We start from the raw sequence: 16,479 nt of genomic DNA, 5'->3' as shown, positions 1-16,479 counted from the left end.
CCAGTTCTTTTTATCTCAGGCTTCTTAATTGTGGTTTTGTTGATTTATGAGTATTTAATTTGCTTGATCTGTGTGTTAGCATTTGTTCTTGTATGTCTCTGTTATTATAATTGTCATATATTTAGTTTGTGCCCACCCAAAAACCCCTAGTTTCTACAATTGCCTCATTAGTTTTGTTTTATTTCTGTAGTTAAATATTTCTCACATCATCTGTGTGTGCTTGAGCTTGTAATTAGTGATGTCATGGTCACCATATTGTGTACGCGCTTGAAGTAGGGGAGTCCACCATCTTGATGATGTCGGGGGTCAAAGCCAATGGCTGGTGTCATGGTCTTCAGGTGTGCCAGTATTTCAATGTTCAGTATACCTTGTTTGTGTCACTTGTCAGTGTGTTACTATTCTGTTGACATGCTAATGTGTTTTTAATTTTAGTTGTGTTTGGTGGAAAGTTATTTCACCCACTGAGAACTTATTTATTGTGTGTATGTACAGGTTGTGGCAATCGGAATGATTTCAACAAGTTCCAATGTGTGTGTCTTTCACTGTCTCCGAAACTGAGGAAGCAAGTTCTGGAGATGGAAATAGTACATGATAAACAGCTTACACAAGAAAATATGGTACAGTTTCAGAATATTCTGTTGCTGTATCTGGACTTCAAACAGAAGGAGACTTTTGCAAAACTTTACAAGTTGCGACAATCACAGAAGAATTTGCCTGTGGCACAATACAGGTAGTAGACAGTTACCTTTAAAACACTATTCTTTCTTTATTTAAAAGGCTACCATGTTCTGGTATAAATCACATCTGTGTAAATCATAAGTGTACAGGACAAAGAATTAATCATACCTAGAGACATCACCCTGATACTGCGTTAACACTGGTTTGAACCTTTATGATGGCCTCAATTCAGTGAAAAAAAAAAAGAGTCCATAAGTTTCTTGAGGTTGAAGTTCGTTAGATCCCATAGGGCTACGAGATCATTTGGATGTTGATTGCTGCAATTCACCAACTATTCTGAATAGTCTGAAGCATTTTCTACAGGATTAAGGCTGGGTGATTTAGCAGGCCAGTCAAGGTGGACAGTGTGTCTGGGTGTTTGTCAAACAAGGAAACCATGATCGCAGCCTTGACGTCTGCAGCATCTTATCATGAAAATGTAGACGAAAGGCAAACATTTGATCACAAAGAATGTTTATTTAAACATTCTGATTGGTGTTCAAGGTAACGCAAATTGGGCCTAATTCATTGTACAAAAATACACCCCATGCATCACAGAACCACCCAGGTTCATAACTTTCTCAACAGCATGGTGGCGAGATGGTATGACATGGGCATACAAAAACTGCCACAGCGTCTACAAAAATGCATTGACAGAAATGGTGGTTATGTTCAAAAAATAGCTAAATGTTCTAGCTGTAAACTGATGTATGCCATTGTAGAAATACGAGGGTTGTTTTTTAAGTAAGGGCCGTTCACGCGTATAGTCCCATAGTTTGCGTGGACGCCGCAACAAGCCACCGCGCCACTTGCCGGCATCCTTCCCGTTCACACTGATGCAAGCTGCAGCTCTATAGCTGACGTGTACGCGTCACTGTGCTGCTTTATAATGTTTACGATTATTGAATCGCCTGCCGCATGTGAGATACGGTCAGTGATACGTTTTTTGACCGCGAGAAGCCTATCAGCTGCAGAAATTCATCGTCAGTTAACAGAAGTTTATGGCTTGAATGCAATGAGTGAAGGTAAAGTGCGTCAATGGGTTAGAGAGTTTAAAAATGGCCGTCAAAACGTCCATGACGAAGAACGCTCAGGCCGGCCCTCTGTGATCACTGATGATTTGGTGGCTGCAGTCTAAACAAAGATTCCTGAGGACAGAAGATTCACAATTTCCAGTCTTTCTTTGGAATTTCCACAAGTTTCAAGATCGGTTTTGTACAAAATTGTGTCTGAGAACCTAAACTTTAAGAAACTGTGTTCTCGGTGGGTACCCAGACTCCTCACAGAGGACCACAAAGGGAAGAGATTTGCCACTTCATTAGACTTTTTGATTTGTTACGAGGAAGAAGGGGATGACATGTAGAGTCAAATTGTCACTGACGATGAAACATGGGTATCCCATATCACTCCCGAAAGCAAGCGACAAACGATGGAATGGCGACACACAACCTCACCCGTCAAGGTCAAAGCCAAACAGACGCTGTCAAAGCGCAAGATTATGGCAATTGTGTTCTGGGACCGGCGCGGTGTTTTGCTAGTGGACTTTATGCCACGAGGAACGACAATCAACTCAGATGCCTACTGTGCAACTCTAAAGAAGCTCCGCAGAGCAATTCAAAACAAAAGGCGCGGCATGCTGACAAAAGGAGTTTTGCTCCTGCACGATAACACTAGGCCTCACACCTCTCAAAAGACTTGGGATTTGATTGATTCTTTTGGCTGGGAAGTTTTGGACCATGCACTATACAACCCCAACCTTGCTCCTAGCGATTTTCACCTTTTCCGGTACCTGAAACACCATCTTGGCGGGCAGCACTTCAATGACAACGATGAAGTGAAAGCGGCCGTGAACTCTTGGCTGTCAGAGCAGACAGCCGAATTCTTTGAAGAGGGAATTAAAAACTTAGTTGTACGGTATGACAAATGCTTAAATAAACAAGGCAACTATGTAGAAAAATAGGTAAAAGTGTGTAGAACTGCTAAATACCAAGATGGGCAATACTAAAATTAGAATGTCCCCCATGATAAAGAATAATTAACATGGAATACTTGAACCACTAGCACATCACCTTCTGTGGCTTCTAGCAGCATTTTTTGGAACTTCCTAGGACTTTTACCCTGAATTTAAGCCACACACATTTGTGGTCCAGGAAAATCCATTTGTGTAAATATCATATTTTTGTGCTAGTGTATTTTGCATTTGACCACATCCATAGCTGAATGATTAGCTTTGCTGCATTCAGTGCAGTAGGACATGGGTTCAATTCCTGGTACCTCCTCAGTTTACACCCCCCTTCCCCCCCCCCCTCCCCCCCGTGGTAAGGAGGTCTGGAGCAGTGTCCATTCATCCTCATGGGCTCAAACGAGCAGCTGCTTGAATAAAGAAGCAGTGGTATCATTCAGATTCATCAATTGGTAACAATAGGTGGAAGGATTGATGATATGCTGATCACGTGTCCCATAATCATAAATTGTTTATCATATGGCCTTGTTTGCAGATAGCAGTCAGCCATTTGGAAGAAGCATAATGCCTAATTCATGAGTGATCTTTACGTTTAAGTATGCTGCATCTTTTTGCACTAAAGATAAATTCTTCAGATCACTGTGTAGGTCAGATTTCCTTATCGTGGTATGACTCATTAATTTCATATTGGGATGGATTGTGAAGCATGCATTTCATGACTGAAAGATATATTGTGAAGTAATGGTTAATATCTTAGTAGGTTATGTTGTGAGGGCCTTGGACGCATTCCACACACTGCTATGACATTGTTTCTCTTAATGGTAAAGGCTTTTTTCTGATAGTGATATGTTGTCCAAGAAAATTATTCCATAACACATCGGTGAATGGAAGTAGCCAAAATAGGCAGATTTTGAACTTTGATATCTCTGATTTTGGAGATTATCCTGAAGCTAAATGTTGCTGAACTAAGCCTTTTCAAGCCTCTTGTCTATATGGACACCTAAGAATTTTGAATGGTATACACCATAGTATACCATTTCGCAGTTTACCCCTCCTACCTATATGTTGTTCCCATATAACCCTGCTTACAGTTGTTTGTCCTGTGGATAGGATTTTAGCCAGTTATCCATTTGTCTTCAGATTCCATCTAGAGGTATGCTTTCTTTATAAATATCCTGTGATCAACACAGTTGAAAGTTCTAGACAGGTCACAATCTTGCCATCGGACAATGTCTTCTTGTCCAGGAATTCTAAAACGTTGTTTGTGAATTAAAATATGGGTTTGGTTGTAAACATACCTCTTCTGAATCAAAATAGGTTTTTTGCTAATTATGTCAAAGTTGTCAAGTGATAGGCTGAACAATTTTTTGGGTCCTATTGATACATTCTGCACCAGTCTCACTCTTTATCTCCTCTTATCTTGTTTTGATTTTGTTATTAGGTTTATTAATTTTGGAGCTTAAACAGAGAATTTTAGATCCTGAAAAATTTTAATTATTATTTTACTTTACATTTTAAGTTACTTAGAATTTTACATTATGTTTTGTAATGACTTAATTGGGTGGGGTTGGTTGAATTTTTTGAAGCAGTGTACAGCTCTCATTTTCTTTTGCGTGACACAATATAATGAAAAGGGTAGTAGCTACTCACCATATAGCTGAGATGCTGAGTCGCAGAAAGGTACAACAAAAAGACTGTCGGAAAGATAGCTTGCGGCCAACAACGCCTTTGTCAAAAGTAGAGAATGTACACACACACACACACACACACACACACACACACACACACACACACACACACACACACACAAACTCACGCAAACGCAGCTCACACACACATGGCCACAGTCTCTGGCAGATAGAGCATGTCATGCAGTTTGTAAGGTGACAAGAGAAATGCAGGATAGAAGAGAGAGAAGGACGAATACTTTGGTATAGTAATGCATTAGAAAATGGTAACAGACGAAAACAGCACCGAGTTAGGATGGAAGAAAAGCCGTCAAGAAAATCAAACTATGGGAAATGCAGGATGGAATGTAACAATGTAATGAGAAGAAGAGTAGCTACTCACCATATAGCAGACATGCTGAATTGCAGAAAGGCACAACAAAAAGACTGTCGGGGGTAGCTGCTACACGCCATATAGCAGGGATACTGAGTTGCAAAAAGGCACAACAAAAAGACTGTTAGAAAGTTAGCTTTCAACCAACAAGATCTTTGTTGAAAGCACACACACACACACACACACACACACACACACACACACAGTCACACAAACGTAACTCACACACACATTACCACAGTCTCTGGCGGTTAGAGCTGGCCGAGCATTTTGCAAGGTGACAAGAGAAACACAGGAAAGAGGAGAAAGAAGTATGGACACTGAGAATAGTGAAGCATTAGGAACTAGTAACAAAGGAAAATAGCACTGAGTTAGGATGGAAGAAAAGCCATCAGGCAAAATCAAACAATGGAAAACCAGGATGGAGTGTAACTACATAATGAAAATAATAGGTGCCACTCACCATATAGCTGAGATGCTGAGTTACAGAAAGGCGCAACAACAAGACTGTCAAAAAGTTGTCTTTCAGCCAACAAGGCCTTTGTCAAAAGTAGACAACAAAGACACATACAAACAATCAAACACACACACACACACACACACACACACACACACAAACACACACACACATGCGTGCACACACACACAGTCTCTGGCAACTAGAGCATGCCATGAATTTTGTAGGATGACAAGGGAAACACAGGAATGAAGAAAAAGAAGGACAGTGAGTACAGAGAAGCATTAGAAAATAGTAACATAGAAAAACAACACTGGTTTAGGATGGAAGAAAAGCCGCCAGGCAAAATCAAAATATGGGTAATCCAGGAGGCAATGTAACAATGTAATGAGGAGGATGGTAGCTACTCAACAAGTAGCGGACATGCTGAGTTACAGAAAGGCACAACAAAAATGCTGCTGGAAGGTTAGCTTTTGGCTAACAAGACACTTGCTAAAAGTAGACAACATACACACACTCACGCAAATGCAACTCACACACACATGTCCACAGTTTCTGGGAGTTAGAGTGTTCCATGCAGTTTGCAAGGCGACAAGAGATACACAGGAAAGAGGAGAAATAAGGATGGATGCCGGGTATAGTAATGCATTAGGAAACAGTAACAAAGGAGAACACCACTGTCTTGGTATGGAAGAAAATCCGTCAGGCAAAATCAAACAATGGAAAATCCAAGATGGTATTGTAACAATATAATGAAAAGGATAGTTGCTACTCACCATATGGTGGAGATGCTGAGTTGCAGAAAGGCACAACAGAAACACCATCAGAAAGATATCTTTTGGACAACAAGGCCTTACAAACTGCACATCATGCTCTAGGTGCCAGAGACAGTTGTCACCTGTGCGTGAGCTGTGTTTGCATGAGTGTATGCATGTGTGTATGTTGTCTACTTTTGACAAAGGCCTTGTTGGCCAAAAGCTATCTTTCCCGATAGTCTGTTTGTTGTGCCTTTCTGCGAGTCAGCATCTCCGCTATATGGTGAGTAGCATCTATCCTTTTCCTTATATTATTACATTCCATCATGGTTTTTTCTTTCCAGGAATGTTTCATACCAGTGGTAATCCATTGCTTTTTGTTGGATTTTCCAGTTTGAGCCTTACCTATCCATTTTAGGAAAGTACTTTAAAATATTAATGCTACTTCATTCCTGAAAGAACTGTACTTGGATTTACTATTCTGTATGTTATACAAAGGCCTCCAATTTACATCTTGGACACATGATTTAAAAGTCCGGATAGTTTCATCATTAATTGTCTTAGGTACTTTGTAGTGGGGCCCAATTTTTTCCATTCTTTATCCATCATGCTCATAGAGACCATTCAGGACTTGCCTACTATATTTATCACTTATTTTGGCCTGTTCTGTGAATATGTTGTCAATTATTGGGCTTGTACATGAAGTTATTTAAGTTGGGAAATCGACTACAAAGACTTTCTACATACAATCTTGCTTCTGTTGTCAGTTTCATTACTAGAATAACTTTATTTACCAGGAATCTGATTGACAATATATATTAACTGATCCTTTCTTGTCTGATAAGAGCTTCCAATCTAGATAGAGTGAGGTTTCCCAAACTATATTCCATGGAACACTGTTATTCTGCAGGAAGTGAATATGTGCTCTGCGAAAATGTGATTTCTGTGTTATTAGTTATGATTTAAAATTGAAGTAGTCACTGAATAAAACAAGCTTTTCTCATTTTTAAAATATATTAACCTTCAAAATAAACAAGGTTTTCCAAGAGAGAATCAGTCTTTTTGTCAGAGAAAAAGTTTTGGAATCTCTGAGGTAGAGGCATCAACTCTCAAGTGCTTAGGTGTCACTTGATTTATTAGTCCTTATGCCTCAATGTTATGATTTATTTGGTTACAGAAAAATAGTGCTGGTTCCTTCCCTCTGATTCATTGTGCAGTTCTCATGCTTCTCTGTAATTCTTGAAGGAGGACATGTAGTCCTACATTTACTTCACTTTCTTAAATACTTATTTCATGATTCAATTTCTGGAATTTTACTTTTTCAGCACTGCATTGTTTCAAAGCATCTCCACTTTGGCTATGATTTTCTGAAGTCTCCCCGCAAGATGATTCTTACCCATCCTGCTATTCTCTTCCAAAGTAGATTTTGTTACCCTCCCAACCTGCACATTGCTCTTGTTACATCTAATGCCCCTCATCACCCTTTTCTTGAGCCTGCCAAAAACTAGTCCATTACTTTCTGATGTCACTATTTACTCCTTTCCCACCACTGGTAACACTTATTCAATTAACTGGACAGTAATTTTTGTGGTTACCAGTTTACAAGTATACGTGCAACCACTGTTAAGGTTTTATGATGACTTGGTGACCACTAAATTGTTAGTGAGGATGAATGGACATAGTTTGTACTTGTAACATAGAATAACTTCTCACAATGAACACACAGCAGCACGGCAGTCATGAACTTAGTGCCTATTTTACCATGTAGACATTCCTTTCAGCCCCAGTACCTCATTACTTTGTGCTATCTCAAATGAACAAAATATCAACAGACGCTTGAACTCACATGCAACCTCTCATTCACAATATGCAAGCGTGAACTAACTGTGAGCAGTGTGCTTTGTGAAACCCTGAGTATCAAAGATCAAGTGCTTCACTCACATTGTTGCATTTAAATGTTTCCCTCTCCTCCCTTCCCCTCCCCTCCCATCCTCATCCACACGTTACTTTCATGTAATGTTGCTTCTCATGTTGTTCTTTCTGTCTTTGGCTGCTTCTTCACCTCTAATCTTATCGTCTCCCTCCCTTGCCTCCCTTCCATGTACATGCCCAGTTTTGTCTCATCTGTGTGTGTTGTTCCCCTGTATCTGACTTTTTGTCTGTATTCATTGACTTAAAAAGATTTCAAATACACTGAAGAGCAAGAAACATACACCTGCTTAATATTGTGTAGGTCCCCCGCAAGCATGGAGAAGTGCATGACGTGGCATGGACTCAACTAATGTCTGAAGTAGTGCTGGAGGGAATTGACACCATGAATCGTGAAGGACTGTCCATAAATCTGTAAGAGTACGAGGGAGTGGAGATCTCTTCTGAACAGCACATTGCAAGGCATCCCAGATATGCTCAATAATGTTTATGTCTGGAGAGTTTGGTGACCAGCAGAAGTGTTTAAACTCAGAAGATTGTTCCTGGAGCCACTCTGTAGCAATTCTGGATGTGTGGGGTGTTGCACTGTCCTGCTGGAATTGCCCAAGTCTGTCAGAATGCACAACGGAGATTATTGGATGCAGGTAATCAGACAGAATTTTACATACTTGTCACCTGTCAGAGTGGTATCTAGGCATATCAGGGGTCCCATGTCAGACCATCTACACACGTCCCACACCATTACAGAGCCTCCACCAGCTTGAATAGTCCCCTACTGACATTCAGGGTCTATGGATTCATGAGGTTGTCTCCATACCCATACACATCCATCTGCTCAATACAATTTGAAATGAGACTTGTCCAACCAGGCAACATGTTTCCAGTCATTAACTGTCCAATGTCAGTGTTGACAAGCCCAGGTGAGGTGTACAGCTTTGTGTTGTACAGTCATCAAGGGTACACGAGTGGGCCTTCTGCTCTGAAAGCCTATATCGATGATGTTTCATTGAATGGTTTGCACACTGACTCTTGTTGATGGCCCAGCATTTAAATCTGCAACAATTTGTGCAAGGGTTGCACTTCTGTCATGTTGAATGATTCTCTTCAGTCATCATTGGTCCCGTTCTTGCAGGATCTTTTTCCAGCCGCAGCAGTGTTGAAGTACCATATTCCTGATATTCACAGTACACTCTTGAAATGGTCGTACAGGAAAATCCCCACTTCATTGCTACCTCGGAGATGCTGTGTCCCTCGCTCGTGCGCCGACTATAACACCATGTTCAAACTCACTTAAATCTTGATAACGTGCCACTGTAGCAGCAGTAACCAATCTAACAACTGTGCCAAACACTTGTTATATTATATAGACGTTGCCGACTGCCCCGCCATATTGTGCCTGTTTACATATCTCTGTATTTGAATATGCATGCCTATAACAGTTCCTTTGGTGCTTCAGTGTATCATATGTTAATGATGTATAATTGTTGATCCCCACGTATTCCCACAATAGCCTTGTTTCCTCCTAATCTGTTCTGCCTTTCTTCTTCGTAACAAAACTTTCATTTGTGACTCATTTTATTTACATGTAGCCTACATCTGCTACCACCTGGTAAGTAAAACATTTCGTATTCTTTTATAGTCCCTTTTTTGTGGCTGTAAATTGATAAAATATTTGTAATGGCATATATAAATGAGTGTTTTATTTACTTGCTGCATAAAAGTAGTTTAAGAAACTGAGATACCAGAACCCACCTGGAAAAATATTGACTATGTCATCTTGCACATTCAAAAAAAAAAAAAAAATGTTTCTAAGATTGTTTTTGCATGGTTGTCACCTATATTTTTTTAACTGGTAAGGTACTGTGTGATATTAAATAACTGAATGCTGTTATGGCCTGAGACTGATGTTAGTCATCAGAAATTAAATGTTGGGCACATTAAAAAATAAAATATATTTGGAATTTTGTGAAACTATATACAAATATGGTGTGCAGTTAAGTTGTTATATATGCTGTTGGGTTCATTTGATTACAGCTTCAGTGACATTGTCTGTAATCATACTGATTTTCTGAACCACTTTGAACTTTCTTTTATAGTAATGTCTGTAGTATCCTGCCCACTCATCTATTATAGGGTGCCTAGGAAGCTGTTTCTCGGATTGCTAGACAACAATTCAACCAAATCATATTAATGGCGTTTATTGCATTAAGTTAAATTGACTATACTTAACTTTGCATTTTCACAAAGGTGAGTCACAAGCAAATGGCGACATGCAAATAATCAATGTCCTTCGGTATATACAGTTTCATTGCAAGCAAATAAATTAATCTTCTGTTAATCATCATAATGCCACTGCTTGTCGTTACACTGGAACAACATCCATAATTATTTTGTTTCCACATGCACAGCAATGGTGGCCCCTGTCCCTGAGTATACATGGGAGTAACCTATAATAACATGTATTGATGTGTTTCACATGTCATTATCCCAATATTGCAAGTACTCTGTGGCTGGCAGTGGCTCCCACTTCCCATATTCCATTTCCTCTGATTGTCTCAGTCACCTTCTTGTAGTCCTTTGGCATCCATTGCATCCTGGGCATCTTGACCCCAGCTCCTCCCAGGTTGCCTGCAGTTTCTTCTTTCTACTGGGGTTCACAGTCTTTTTCCATCAGCAATCATCCGTCCTTTCTAAACGTCCACACCATTTTAGACATTTTGTCTCTATGGTATCTGTTATTGACACCCTTAGCCTCTCTTATATCAGTATTTGGTACACAGTCCAGATTGGAGATGCTTAAACTTCACCGCCAAAAGTCCATCTCTAGTGCAAGCAACTTGTTTCTTTGACCCTTGTTCACTACCCATTTTTCTGCTCCATATGTAGTGATGTTTTCAACAACTGAACAATCCATCACCTACTTGGTCCATTTTGTTATTCCAAAGTACAGTGTTCACACATCGCATTATCCTCGTGCCCTATCCTATTTTATTATCTATGTCATCTTCACTTGTTTGTAATTCTATATCCATACTTTTGTTAGTAATTTTCTAATCCTTACAGATCAGAAATTGTTTCTGCTGTGCAGAATGAGAGAGTTGTTATTGTTGCTGGTGACACAGGATGTGGAAAATCAACACAGGTTCCACAGTTTCTGTTGAAAGCTGGCTACACAAAAATAGGTGAGATCAGAGTTTGAATCTCTGTAACTTATATTAACAGTTCACCATTTTCATTGTGTTTATGTGACAACTTTATAATTATGTTTCACAGGAAATTGGAGTGCTGAGTTGATAACAGTGTTCGAATAAAAGACAGTTCCACCTCTTCTGCAACTGTAAAATCTTAATATAGCCTACTGCACACATATTATAATGCAGCCATGCTTTTTAAAGATGTTGTTGATTTATGTGGATCAAATGACCATTTATCAGATATGAAACTTCCTCGCAGATTAAAACTGTGTGCTGGACGAGAATCGAACTCAGGACCTCTGCTAACTGAGCTACCCAAGCACGACTCACGACCCATCCTCACGGCTTCAATTCTGCCAGTACCTCATCTCCTACCTTCTAAACTTCACAGAAGCTCTCCTGCAGGGTCTACAATCTCCATCCCCTTTGCTGTCATACTATTTTTCTCTTTAAATTTCTAATTCTCTCCTTATATCTTCTAACTAAATTGGTTCAAATTAATTATTTTTGCCAATTGTGTTTGAGTTATGCCTGTGTGAATTGGTATGTATTTTGTTGTGCCTACATGTGATGAAAGAGTTAGTCCAGTAGCTAATATTATCTAGCAAAGTGTTTGTTGGACACTCGTCACCTCCTCTGTGCATTGAGAAGCAATCCATATTTTTCATATTGCTGCCATTCATCCAAAATTTTCCACTGTCCAAAACTATATTTATATGGCTGTATCTATCATTTGTGAGGTTTTCTCTGCATGATTAGGTAACTGTATGTTTTTCATTTTCCAGTCAAGTCAAAAATTCTCTTCAGAGCCCAATATTTTGGCAGCTGTCCTACTTAGTTTCTTCAAGTGCTTTGAACAGATATTTTATATGTGCTTCCTGGCTAGACACAACCAGCAGTCTCGCATGAGATCATTGGTCAGGGCAACTGAACAAGAGGGCTAGATCAGACATCAAACAGGTGTGAGCAGAATGGAACTGTCATCTTAGCTAAAAATTCTAAAAAAAATACTATCATTTACCCAAGCCATTATTTGTATTCAAGAATTCCCCTATGTATACTGACAGAATAGGTTATCAAAAATGGAGAGTTAATCTGCATTAAAAAATATTACTATTCTCTGTCAAACGTTTTATTGCTATTATTAGATTGTCAAACAGTTTTGCATCTTTGTATTGCACCCCTTTCTGTGCCAAAGTTAGAATCATTAGAGAGCAGTGCAGATCAACATTCCTTCTAGCACTGTATTTGTGAATACTATAATTACTCTTCAACTCAAATGTTTTGTGAAGAGTAAATTTCTTCAGTGATTAGAAGCACAATGAACTGTAGTGAATACATTATTCCCAACTGCAACAATATATGGTTGTGAATCCCAAACAGAGCTCCATTATGCAGGAACTACTTTTTCATATGATTCGCCAAATTAACTTCTAATAATTCCAACAAAGAAGCATCCAAGAAACACAAGATGTCATCTTGAGGTGTCGGGCATTGTGCTGGATATCGGCATCATTCTTGCAATGATATTTTGAAAACATGACTCATTATCTTCATCACATACCATGTGAGACTGCTCGTCAAGTGGAGCCAGTCCAGTATTTATACCTACGGCCTTCTTCCTTCAGGTATTCCATTTGCAGTCCAGTGAAGTACCCATAGGCGTTCCATCTTCTGTCTGGTGCAGCAAGCCAAGCACTGGCATTCCAATTTCGTTTTTGGCCCTGAATGCTTAGAGCCAACCATGGAGGGGGAAGGCTGTTGTATAAATACTGTTCCACTCAGTGAGCAATCTCAGGTAGTATCTGTGAAGATAACAAGTCATGTTGACATCCAGCAGAATACCTGATTCCTCAATACCTGAAGATGTCAACAGATCGCTGGGAAAGCCTGATGAATCACACACAACATTACTTTCGTATCAGCCTTAGTGAGAGCACAGGTAGCCCTATGACATAATACCAAACCAGATGATGACATTAAATTTTTGGTTGTACACTTGTAATTGTGTGTGTGTGTGTGTGTGTGTGTGTGTGTGTGTGTGTGTGTGTGTTCATGTTCTACTGCCCTGTTGAAACATACTGAGCGATATGACATAGTGGTAATATGTTGGACCCTTTTCAGGAGAATGGTGGTTCAAATGCCCATCCTGACATCCTGATTTAGGTTTTTGTGATTCTCCAAAATCACTTATGGTGAATGCTGGGATGCTCCCTATGAAATGGTGCTGCCAGTTTCATTACCCCATCCTTTTCCACCTTATTTTGTGTTCCATCTGTAAGGTTCTAATCATCAAAGGTACATTAAATATGAAATATTCTTGAATAATGCTGATCTTGCATGTGATGGCTTGCAATGAAGTTGCTAAGTCCAGCCTCTCTAGTAGTCACCTAACAACAATGCTTGCACTATCTGCATGTGAAAGGAATGGAAATGGTTTCTGTTCAGTACTCAACCAGTGGAGTCTAGTGTCTTTAGAGACTTGGTGCTTATTGTTTTGGTTTTATGCATCAGTTTGCACTAAATTCTCTCCATCCTCTACACAGTATGTCCTCTGCTCTGGCCACTAAATCTTAGAAGAGCCACAAATGCACCACATTCCGTCAAGAGTCTTTCAGTGAGTAAAAATGTTTTTGTTAATGGGAAATGACTTGGGAAATTTTTTTTAAATGATTGTCTTACAAATTCTGCTCCTCCTACATGCAAGTTCATAGAAGAAGTGTGTACTGGCATATTCCTTGTTTGTCTAAGTAACACAATACTAGATGAATCATCAGCCACTCTTTCTGGTTTTATTTATATTTTTTTTTTTTTTTATGCATCAGTTTGCACTAAATTCTCTCCATCATCTACACAGTATGTCCTCTGCCCTGGCCACTAAATCTTAGAAGAGCCACAAATGCACCACATTCTGTCAAGAGTCTTTCAGTGAGTAAAAATATTTTTGTTCATGGGAAATGACTTGGGAATTTTTTTTTTTTTTTTTTTAATGATTGTCTTACAAATTCTGCTCCTCCTACATGCAAGTTCATAGAAGAAGTGTGTACTGGCATATTCCTTGTTTGTCTAAGTAACACAATACTATATGAATCATCAGCCACTCTTTCTGGTTTTTTTTTTTTTTTTTATGCATCAGTTTGCACTAAATTCTCTCCATCATCTACACAGTATGTCCTCTGCCCTGGCCACTAAATCTTAGAAGAGCCACAAATGCACCACATTCTGTCAAGAGTCTTTCAGTGAGTAAAAATATTTTTGTTCATGGGAAATGACTTGGGAATTTTTTTTTTTTTTTTTTTTAATGATTGTCTTACAAATTCTGCTCCTCCTACATGCAAGTTCATAGAAGAAGTGTGTACTGGCATATTCCTTGTTTGTCCAAGTAACACAATACCAGATGAATCATCAGCCACTCTTTCTGTTTACAACTCTGTCTTCACATGACACGAGAATGTACATCTCTCACTGACAGGAACATTCTTATAAAATTGCTCGTGAGGTTCTCTTTTTTTCCCAGCTGACGCAATCATGGTGTGTCATATGACGCATCTGTGTGAGAATAACTAGTCCAAATCTGGAGGTTCTTCACTGCCTTATTAAATAGTTAATGTTGCTCACAATCTATGATAAGATGGGTTTTTCCCCATATCTTCCCAGCTGCAAATCAGGACTGCGTTATGTTGTGATGCATCTGTGGGAGGATAACTAGTCCAGTGCATATTCATCTATTTTTCCCATTGATCTGTAACTTGCATTTCCTGTCTTTCTGTCATGTTTTTCACTGAATTCCTCTCCCACTAATTTTCAGCAACCTCACACACTATTGAAGACTGCTCCAAATCTTATTCAAAATGCAGCAAGATTTACATCTAAAGCTAGATGAGTTGCAAATGACAAAAACAGTATTTACTTTATGTAAAAGAGTTGAAATTCAGTCATTTTATAAACTGTTTTGGATCTGCAGGGAAAAAAAAAACACAAAATAAAAAATAAATGCTCATTCCAAGCCTCTGGCATTTAATCAGGCCACCAAATCCACACCTCCTCTGGATATACTTACCTTAGTTGGTGTTTTTTCATCCATTGTTACAAGTCTATGGCTTTATATGATATCTGGGTTTGATTTTAGATCCAGGCAATTGCCATTTTAGGAACTCTGTGAACTTCAGCTTATTTTGTTAAGAAAATGCGCGTAGTTGTTGCTCACTTAGAATTACTGCAACAGTATAAATCACACAATCATACAGTGTTTGGTCACTGACTTAAAAGACTGAAGTCACCAATGTCAGTTTAAATGTGCAAATCTGCAGTGCAAACAGTCTTATGCTGATTAACTGATTCGTGACATTGTCATTAGGTGGGCCCCAGACATTGAGGTGTCCAACATTACACAATGCATCGTATTGGAAATTTGAGCTTAGTTCCCATACTTGCTGTAAATAATAATGGATTAAACATGGATCCATCTTTTCGCAAGTGCACTCATTAGTGGTTTGCTTTAACACCCAAACATGTTTCACCACAGTTGTGGCATCCTTAGTGGGATTTTTTCTTTTATTTTATATTGTTTGTATCCAACAGTTGCCAATGGATAACTGTCACAAATCAAAATTACTACACTGTGTCATAATTGCAGTATTTGACTAGTCCTGAGAGCCGTGACTGGTTTGTATTTGTGTGCCATATAATTTTTTATTGTTATTGTGTAATTGGACTGATGTTTTCCTCACAAATGAGCAGGAGAAAACATCAGCCCAGTTTGACAAAATAAATAAATAATAAATAAATAAAATAAGACACGTTTGGCGCAAAAATACAAACCAGCCACAACCCAAGAGTAGCCAAATACTGCAATGATGACGTGGTGTACCAATTTAAATCTGTGGCTGTTTTTCATTGGCAACCACAGGAAATAAACAATGTAGAATAAAAGAAAAGTAAAGGAAAAACCCACAGAGGATACCAAAACAATAGTGAAATATGTTTGGGTGTTAAAGTAAAACAATAATTTGTGTACTTGGAAAAAAAAGGCAGACCCATCCATAATTCATTACTAGACAGTGTATTTGCTTTGGCACAGTCACACAAAATTCTGGCTGCAGAGTAAAACCTATTGGATAGTTTACAAGTTGCTGCACTGGAGCAGCTGCAAGAGGCAGGACTGCGACCCACCGCAGCTGGTGCAAGTTAACACAAACCATTTACCTTGCAACAACAGTGGGAGCCCTTAGTGAAGCAGGTTCTTGCATCACCAAATACAAGGATCAGCAGCACATTTGTGATTGTTCACCAATGTCCACCTCATCTTCAGAACTTAAGCATTGCATTCTGTCTTGCTGCAAGTTGCTGTCTTGCCCAAATGCTTCCACCCCCACTCAAGGTGGCACTCATTGCAGAATTGAC

The 16,479-nt window shown here is 39.1% G+C and overlaps 1 protein-coding gene across 2 annotated transcripts in view; it reads left to right on the top strand.

Annotated features, from left to right (window-relative positions):
• Positions 1-16,479, top strand: part of LOC126466679 (probable ATP-dependent RNA helicase DHX34) — a 179,030-nt gene that overhangs the window by 8,847 nt on the left and 153,704 nt on the right. For both annotated transcript variants that reach the window (XM_050096401.1, XM_050096402.1), the window contains exons 2-3: positions 493-730; positions 10,946-11,064. In XM_050096401.1, coding sequence (XP_049952358.1) covers positions 493-730; positions 10,946-11,064 — 357 coding nt within the window. The remainder of the gene's footprint in view (positions 1-492; positions 731-10,945; positions 11,065-16,479) is intronic.

Source organism: Schistocerca serialis, chromosome 1, assembly GCF_023864345.2.
Source record: "Schistocerca serialis cubense isolate TAMUIC-IGC-003099 chromosome 1, iqSchSeri2.2, whole genome shotgun sequence".
Taxonomy (NCBI): Eukaryota; Metazoa; Arthropoda; class Insecta; order Orthoptera; family Acrididae; genus Schistocerca; species Schistocerca serialis.
The sequence above is the reverse complement of the archived record's forward strand: the minus strand, read 5'-3'. Positions and strand labels throughout refer to the sequence as shown.